Below are 9,077 nucleotides of genomic sequence, written 5' to 3'. Positions count from 1 at the left end.
AGCCCTCCTCACTGACTTTCTCAGCTGATATGCTGTCTCCCCCCATATTTGGCTGCCTGCTATAACACAACCAAAGTTCCACTTGGGTCATCTCTATGACAACTGAACAAACTCCATCTGCAGAGGAATACTCTGAAAAAACCCAGTAAGTAGATCTTTAGGTAAGATTACTTTGTCAAGCTGCTGTTCTCAAAGCCAAAAAATTGAACACCCCAAACTTTAGGGGAATCTTCAAGCTGAACTAATTTAAATTAAAGATATAAAACAACTCATGCAACCATTCACCTGCATCTTCATTCTTGCAGACTTAATTGTAGAGAACCGAGAATCTCTGTCTGTTTGTGATGAGCTTCTTTTGTAGTTTGCACTTTCCAAGCAGAGCTGCAAAGTTCATTGGCTGTTGACAAGTGGTGACTGTGCACACATTGGCCACTCAGTTCTGTAGGAAATGAAAGGATGTCTGGTGACTTGTTGACCATGCTAATCACAGTGTGAACTGTTGGATAAGTCAACTCAGTCAACCACTGTGTGGCAGCCTCCTGGGAGAGCAGGCTGCGTCAACACAGTGCCACCCTCAGTTTGGCAGCGGCAGCCACATGACACCTCAAGGCTGGCCTTGATACAGCCTGTCTGACTGCCTGCTTACTTCCCACTCTTCTTGCCAGCCAGTAATGAAGCTTAAATGCCAGCATAGGCGTTTAAGCTTCAACCCCCAGCCCCCCTCAACACACACAACCTTGTCACCCTTGTGGCACCAGGAGCGCTTGTTGGCAGCAGCTCAGTTCACCAATGGCTTACACATTAAGGCATGAGCAGTGGGTGACAGCGGGCCAGATTGTTTTGTGAGCGGAATATCTCACACTTTCACACACACTTTAGCCCCACAATCTCCCTGCCTAATTGCATTATTGCTGCATTATTGCAGTGTGTGGAGGTCCATGGTCGAGAGGGCTCAATAAAGATATGAGTCCTGGGAAAGACTGGGAGCGGTGGAAATGAGAAAAGAGGAAGAGGGAGATAAAAGGAGGAGGGAGGTGAGGAGGGGCGGCGTAAAAAAGGAGATAAAAATGGAGAGAGGATAGGATCAAGAGGGATGAGGGCTGGTGTAGGGACAGGGGAGGAGGTTACAGGTAAAAAAAAAAAAAAAAAAAAAGAAGAGTGTGAGAATGTGGAGAGTGTGGGTGGGGTGTCCCAAATAAAAGATGTAAAATAATCATGCTTGTTTGTTTTCCTGTCTGCAGGCCAGACAATCATTTGGCTTTTCATCAGTAAAGTATCTCTAAACATCGTGATCAAAAGCTTTAACAACAGAGAGCCGTGTTTGCTGTTAGTCAGCCTGTTTCCCACAGATTTCTGGTGATAGAGGAGTTGAGACATAGCAACAGGTAACACTCCGGGGACCAACGGCGGCCAGGTGCGCCCGATAAACTGCAGAGAAAAGGGAGGGACCGGCAGACCCAGGGCTCTGTGACTCAGTTCACCTCTTGCAACATGAGCGTGAGAAAGTCATTCAGGCGGAGCGCGTTTCAAAACCTACACTCTGTCTGCTTCACATCAATACATTTGTTTTGGAACTCTGTCAGTGCCATTGTGCGGGGAAAATGACTCAGGTGCGCAGCGCACAACAATGAGACACGTTAGTGATGTGTTTGACAGACGCGGTGCTGTTGCACATGGAGGATATTTAGGATTAGAGGCGCATGTACAGACCAGACTCCCTACTGCCAAAAGCAAAGTTTGCAATTACACACAAGACACGCGTGTGGTTTTACTGATGTCTTCACATGCCAGTTTTTCAACCTGACTGTCTTTCGAGACTTAATGTGAAAACTGCGTTAGCTTTAAAGTTGCGTGGCCACACTGAAGTAACATTAAAAAAAGGCTAAATGAATGCTTCAGCTCTCTGATAACATCATTCATCCGTAGACTGCTGGCGGTGATGTCATATAGTTTTCAGACATTGTAATTTAAAGCAGCATGCTCAACCGACTCTGCGCCTCTCTCTCGTGTTCAGCTGGGGAATCTGGAGCCCTGTGCAGCTCCGCACTGCCTATCAAATTCGCGATCTTGCGGCCAGCCGTCGGCGACGCCCCGCGGATCCAGGCGGCAAGCCGGCGAGAGGAGCGCCTTCCCCTGGTCGCCTGCGCGCCACGTGTCGCGGTCTCCGCAGCAGCTGGAGGTGTGTGCGCGCAGCGGAGAGCTGTGCTTTGAGCTCCGTATGTTGAAAAAAATAAATTGATGGAGTTGTTGCTCAATATAGGCGACTTATTTGCATTTCTTTTCGCGATGACGCCTTTCCCTGCATAGGCGTATTTGACATTTAAAACCTACAGAATTGCGCATAGTTTATGTTGTTTTCTTTATTTTGTTGTACCGCCCCAAGGACAAAGTAAACTTTTCTGTTGATTCCCACAAGCAAACCAAGACAGTTGTTTTTAATGCAATTTCTATTAGTAATAGAGAAAGCAGTGTGATTTTCACCTCAAGGACTCGTCAATCTTTAAATACCCACCAGACTCATAAACACGGTGATATGTTCATAAACTTCCCTGTTTGTGACCACAGTCGCACAACCTTAAACATGATAGCTGCTGTCCCTCAATAAACCTATAAGACCCAATTATGAGCCCTATTTCTTCCTCTCTTTACTGCTCGTCTGCTCTTGCGTCTCTCCAACTGCAATAAAGATAAGGAAACGAAATTATGACCTGAAATCTAAAAAAAAAAAAAAAAAAAAAAGAAGAAGCCTTGAACACTTTGGGGAGGAGAAAGAGGAGGAAAAGGAGGAGGAGGCAGCAGCGGTCTGATCGTGTGAGCTCTCCGGGCTCAGAAATATCTCTGCTCTGGCTCACATTCCGATAAGGGAGCCCGATCCAGCTCTCTCTGTAGGCGTGGTTTTCCCAGGCTTTTAAAACAGCAGCTGCTATTTACCTTCCCCTCTAATGTAAACCACCGCCGCCGCCGCCACATACCCTCCCCTCACCCCTTCCACCCTCTTCCCTGGCCCGGCGGCCCCCCGGCAGCCCGGCGGCCAAACCTCCAACCACCGCGCTCATAAAACATCCTGGCACGTGCTCCACATTCACAACACCGACAGATGATTAAATGCCAAAATTTGTACCACAAAGTTAGGATCTACAGTGGGAAATAGCATGAAAATGGAGTGTTCGCATTTAATTGTATTTCCTCCTCGAAGGGAAGGATGAATTAAAATTACTCCAACGATATAGTAATTGTGTTTAAGGTCGTGTGTATATGAGCATTTCTCTCCTCTTGTGGTTCTGAGTCTTCATCTTTAATTTGTTTCTTTTACTAATGTCATTTACTGTCTGTGAAGATAAAAGAAAACAAAACTTCTCCCTAATGTGTCACATGACTGGAACTCTGATAGATAGTTTGCCACTTCCCATTGGTGGTTTTTAAAGGGTTTCAAAAGTTTTACTTTATTTTTTCAGTTATTGCAAGCAAGTCATGTATGACACCTAGGCTAAATTCTCCCAAAGTGAGACTTTATTTGTGGAGTCAGGGCAAATGTTATGATCTCAGGCTGAATTTTATTATTATTGTTATTATTATTATTATTATTATTATTATTATTATTATTATTATTATTATTATAGTTTCACATGTATATTTATCAGAAATAGATCACTTTTTAAAATAATTATTTTATTATATTTCATGCTGTTATCTCCTGTCTGGAAGATAAAAGGTCCTTTGCCCGCTCCTGGTGGCGGTGCCCAGTCAGCGGCTCCACTGTTAATATGTAAACGGTACGATGATTGAAGACTGAAGGCAGTTTCCCCGGCTGTGCCCTGAACCCGGGCCTCGCGCCATTGGCCGCCAGCTCCAGCGGCCAAACAACCAATGGGAGGGCGCCGACCACGAGCCGTCCTCCCTCGGGCCGCGTGTCCCTCGCTCTGATTGGTGGAAAGTTACTGTGGGAAAGAAAGTTTGGGAAGTTTCACACGAGCCGTTCGCGTGCAGTGCGAGATATAAATACAAGCCACACGCGGAGAGCCCAACAGAGAGACTCTGCATCCGCTCGTGATAGCCGCTGCTGCTGCTGCGCATCGCTCAAACGGATTTTAACTTGATCCATATCTCAGGATTTTTTGAGGAAGAGGGGACTTCTGAATATTGCAAGCTGAAAATACTCACCGTCCTTTTATCTGCATCAGTGGATCGTAATTTGCTGTGTTTTGTGGGATATTTCTGATAAGAAGATGCCTGCCGATATGATGGAAAAAACCTCCTCTTCTCCGGTTGCTGCAACCCCGGCAAGCATGAACACAACTCCCGATAAACCCAAGACAGCCTCGGAGCACAGAAAGGTTAGTATGAATCCTGTAATAGTGTCATCTAAATGTACAAAGCCTGAAACATTTCATTTTAGACACAATTTTGCAGAAACTCCTCGCCCAGAATGAGGATTTCACTTTTACTCCTGAAACAAGCAAGGTAAATTTAACGTTTTGTGTCATTTTTCTTTGTTATCTTTAGTCATCCAAACCAATTATGGAAAAGAGGAGAAGAGCCAGAATCAACGAGAGCTTGGGGCAACTGAAAACTCTCATCCTGGATGCGCTCAAAAAAGATGTAAGTGCTGACTTAACGTCCTGGTTATTAATAGATTTACAAACTGTCCCTGTCAAACATTGAGAAAGTGAGCGCGTAATCCTAACCATGTGTGTTTTCCGTCCCCTCAGAGCTCCAGACACTCCAAACTGGAGAAGGCGGACATCCTGGAGATGACGGTGAAGCATCTCCGGAACCTCCAGAGGGCTCAAATGACCGGTAAGTCGCATTTCCCGGACTAATCTGTCTCATGACTGTGCGTTTTAGAGCATCTGTGGGCTGCTCCAACAATCCCGCTTTTAGATTTTTACTTATGAAAAACCTTATGCATATCTTGAATTACATGTACCTGTTTTCTCTGCAGCTGCCCTGAACACAGACCCCACTGTCTTGGGAAAATATCGTGCCGGTTTCTCCGAGTGCATGAACGAAGTCACCCGGTTCTTGTCCACCTGCGAAGGTGTCAACACCGAGGTCAGGACGCGGCTCCTCGGCCACTTGGCCAGCTGCATGACCCAGATCAACGCGATGAACTACCCCAGCCAGCATCAGCACCAGCACCAGCTCCCCTCCACCGCTGGACCAACCCACCCCTCCTTCGGCCAGTCCATGGTGCAGATCCCCAGCTCGTCCCCGCAGGTCCTGCCCATGAACCCGGTGTCCTGTAAAGGAGGCTCGTCGCCGGCTAATTTACCATCAGACGCCACCAAAGTGTACGGTGGTTTCCAGATTGTGCCTGCCACAGACGGACAGTTTGCATTCCTCATACCTAATGCGGCATTTGCGCCTAACGGCCCCGTCATCCCCGTGTACGCCAATAACGTCAACACGTCGGTCCCCGTACCGGCTGCGGTTTCCCCCGGAGCCCCGTCAGGCAACTCGGACTCAGTGTGGCGACCGTGGTGAAAAGCGGAAAAAGGACCATAAAGACTTTAAAATGACACTTAATAGTTCTCTCTTTGTTCAATGTTAGAAAGTTGTTTTGAATCTGTTCTTTTTTTCTTGTAAAATTGAAAGAGTATGCACTATATTTGTACAGCTAACAAGGGAGTAAAGTTCATATTGAAATGAGATTTGTATTGTGGAAGTCCGTTCACTGCATTTTTTTTATATATTTGAGTTGTCTTTTTTACTGTGTGATGCCAAAGAAATGTTCAATGCGCTTATGATGTTCTTCGTTTTGGAAGACAAATAAATTTGTAAAGATATTAAAAAAACATGCGCGTGTGTTGTTTGTTGGGGAAAACTCAACCTGGTCGCTAGAACACGTTTAGTAAGCTACCAAAACTTTTTCAACTCACTTATCGTATTTGTTATGTGAAAAACTGGCTATTTACGCATGAAATCAACAAGTGTATTGGGAACTTTTGAACGCACAAAACGTCTGAAATTGGTAGAAAATAATTAAAAACTCACTTTTTTTCTGGCCAGCAGCAGTAATAACATTTTGTGCAAACATAAAGTCGGGTATTACTGAGTGTGAGAGTCTGCAGTCATATTTATAGTTCAATCACTTTAAAAAATAAGCGTTATTTATGAAGATGCATGCATTATTTTAAAGTGTGAGCTGGAACATTGCTCACTGAGTGTACGTCAGACTGGACCAGACTGTCTGCAAACTGTTGGGTAATTGTAATTCCATTATCTAAATAATCAGTGAATCAGACAGGAGACTGTAACTCTGTCATTAACCAGGCACAGGAGTCAAGCTAGTGCTTTCTTAAGCTGATGGCCAGCAGTTTCACCTCTCTTGATGGAAACTTTGGAGTCTTACAGAGGTCACTTACGCCATCTAGTAGCGCAGAAGTGCATTGCAAGGTGATTGGTATTTTTCAGATCAATGAGTGCAGCATGAATGGCTGCTTTGGATGTGGAGCTTGGATGAAAAGGAGCACAGCCTCTGGCTAACTCAAGAGATGATTATGGAAATAGGACATTGTATTAATATTCTATTAGTCAAGACATAGGAGCACTTGCTGAAGAAACTTCAGGTTGCATTTATCAGGAAATGTTGCTTGTCAGTTGCAGGATGTGATCATAACATGTGCCACTTGAATGTTTTGTTTGCATGTTTTGACCCCATTTCATTATGACAAAAAACTAAATGGCCTCAGTGCAAATTATGCAACGGCTCCGTTCACTCAAAAGTCTTTAAAATGGAAATTACTTCTTAAACTAACAATTAGACATCAATCTGGAGTGATCAAGCTAAACAGCTATCAGTCAAACAGTTATCAGTATGAAGATTTCCATTTTTCTATCAGTTTTAACATCGCCAGCAGCATGAATCTCCTGACGTTGTATAGCAGAGAGGAGCCTCTGGCTGTGTCTTTAATCAGAGCTGAGGGAGTTCCTTGATGCCAAGAGGGGATGGGGGGTTGACAGCAGAAGGACACGTTAAACACCTCGCCACAGAGCCATGTGGTAGCGCTCTGCTTTACCCAGGTGTGTGTGCCCCCTCCAGCTATCCGAGTGTGGCCCTTCTTTGAAGGGGGTGTGTGCGGGGAGGGGGTGCAGGTGTTTGCAATTATCAGTGCGCTAAGAGGCACAAAGTGTGGATAAGTGCCATCATTTTGAATTTCCATCACACCTTTTTACGGGGGGCCATGCATCCCTGTTTGATTGAAGCCATGTGTGCGCTCGTGCCTGTGCGTGCATATGACTGGTGTGTGTGTGTGTGTGTGTGTGTGTGTGTGTGTGTGTGTGTGTGTGTGTGTATTTGTGCAGGGTGAGGACATGCCTGGCCAAAGGGCACAATGGGTGAGGTAGTGGTAGTTAAGTTGAGGAGGGGGGGGGTTCAAGGAAAGGCCTACCACGCGGGATAACAGCATGTGACTTCATGCACACACACACACACACACACACACACACACACACACACACACACACACACACACACAGAACGTTCCCACAGCATTCCAGCTGTGCTCGGACTAGTGTCGAGCTTCCTGCCCTGAGCCCCGGGGCCACAGCTGGACGCGGGACGTCTGGGAGGCACGTGGTGTGACCCGGACAACACCCAGCTGCTGAGCCCTCCCGCTCCACCTCACAGCCTTTCCCCCCTTGCCTCTTCCCCCACCCACCAACATCTTCAGTGGTCTCTTCCCCTCTGGAGAACAGCTTTACGAGCCTCTCCAATTACCCAGTGCAGTGGCCGAGCTGCCGGAGTGACCGCACACATGTCACAACACGACCGGGGGGTTAGCTGCCATGCGTGTCCATTAACTTTTCCCACACTCCGCGTGCATGCAGAGAGCGAAAGGAGGGGGAAAAAAAGCCCCTCTGCTTCCTCCTTGGCTCCCTAAGTGCTACCATATGGTCCGCTCTCTCCCTCTCCCTCTCATGGTTCCTCTCTCTCTCTCGCTCTCTCTCTCTCTCTCGGCCCGTCGCTGGGGCTGTCTTTGATTGCAGCCCAGACAAGCGAGAGCTTTATGATTTAAGCCCAGGGCTTGCTGTACCAAGCCCTGGACTCATTTTGAAGCCAAACTCCACTCCCTCCCCTCCCATCCCCTTGCACTCCCCCCCTCCTCCTGCAGTTGCAGGGGAAGGCTGTTTTCTGGCAGGAAATGAATAGCTCCCAGATGAGCGCAGGAACCTGAGAGGTCGTGAGAAAGAGGCGAACCCCCCTCCGCAGGCCCGGCCTGCTGCCAGCCGCCGGGGGAATGTGGGAGAGCGCCTCTCTGACACACGCATCAACCCCTCTGCCCTCCACCACACCGCCTGACTGACTGACTGCCTGCCTCGGCGCTGGGCCCTGAGCCTGGAAATAGACTGATAGACAGGGCAACCGCCACCGAGCCAGGCAGCACGGCTCGTCAGCCAGCCAGCAGAGCAGCCAGGCAGGGAAAGGGAAAGCTGTGGGAGGGGAGAGAGAAGTGTTGGATCTGTGTGGGGGCGGAAGTGGATCAGTGTGCATATGCAGTCTGAATCCTGATCCGAGCATACAATACAATGGAAAGTTCGATCTGCGATTTAAGTTGACGGTACACTCAAGTGTGACCCTGACTGGGTATTTGCGCAGATTTCGTACACAGACAGACACATGCACACGCACTCCCCTCACATGCTCCCCTCCCTCTGTCCCAGAGGCTTACACTCATTCCAGAGTATCCACTCACTCAGACAGGTGTTCCTTGTCAGGAGTAAAGGGTTTTTCCCTTTGGTTCCCTGTGTGCTGAACTAACATTTATCCCTCGTGAGGTTGACACTGTTATGGTTGGACGTGGTCAGAAGTTTAGCCACAGCTGTCCAGACGTATTTTGGGATCTTTTTTAATAATTGGTCTGCATCAGCGTGACATGTTGAGATTTACTAATTACAGAGTCAAGGCCAGCCGTTTTATTTGCCAAATGCAACAATTGCACAGGATTTTGTCAATTTGCTCAGCTTATGTAGAGCAGTGGTCCCCAATCTTTTTGGCTTGTGATGCTTTAAATGAAGCAATGTCTATTTCTGAACCACATCACTTACTGTATTATGGCCTCAGTTGGCCTTGTCCA

General features: G+C 47.1%; 2 protein-coding genes across 3 annotated transcripts in view; both read left to right on the top strand.

The window, feature by feature from the left end:
- The window catches only part of LOC148189552 (uncharacterized), a 73,422-nt gene extending 73,279 nt beyond the window's left edge, over positions 1 to 143 (top strand). For both annotated transcript variants that reach the window (XR_015776530.1, XM_088077277.1), the window contains one exon: positions 1 to 143. This exon is cut by the window's left edge and continues 6 nt beyond it. Coding sequence is in view for 1 of the 2 variants with exons in the window: in XM_088077277.1 (XP_087933403.1) it covers positions 1 to 28 (28 nt within the window). In the remaining variant the exon portion in view is untranslated.
- A 3,870-nt stretch (positions 144 to 4,013) lies between these two features.
- hes1 (hes family bHLH transcription factor 1) lies at positions 4,014 to 5,795 on the top strand. The gene is made up of 4 exons (XM_042514281.2): positions 4,014 to 4,334; positions 4,504 to 4,599; positions 4,710 to 4,797; positions 4,943 to 5,795. Exons 1-4 carry the CDS (start codon positions 4,227 to 4,229, stop codon positions 5,482 to 5,484), a joined length of 834 nt encoding a protein of 277 aa, XP_042370215.1. The 5' UTR covers positions 4,014 to 4,226; the 3' UTR covers positions 5,485 to 5,795.
- The last annotated feature ends 3,282 nt before the right edge of the window (positions 5,796 to 9,077 follow it).

The sequence above is a fragment of the Plectropomus leopardus genome, chromosome 5, assembly GCF_026936395.1.
Source record: "Plectropomus leopardus strain MGB_pleo_1.0 chromosome 5, ASM2693639v1, whole genome shotgun sequence".
NCBI lineage: Eukaryota > Metazoa > Chordata > Actinopteri > Perciformes > Serranidae > Plectropomus > Plectropomus leopardus.
The sequence above is the reverse complement of the archived record's forward strand: the minus strand, read 5'-3'. Positions and strand labels throughout refer to the sequence as shown.

Coding starts and splice junctions, on each gene's coding strand:
- hes1 (XM_042514281.2), top strand. CDS start 4,227: ATGCCTGCCGATATGATGGAAAAAACCTCCTCTTCTCCGGTTGCTGCA. Junction 4,335..4,503: donor CAGCCTCGGAGCACAGAAAG/GTTAGTATGAAT, acceptor TGTTATCTTTAG/TCATCCAAACCAATTATGGA. Junction 4,798..4,942: donor CCAGAGGGCTCAAATGACCG/GTAAGTCGCATT, acceptor TTTTCTCTGCAG/CTGCCCTGAACACAGACCCC.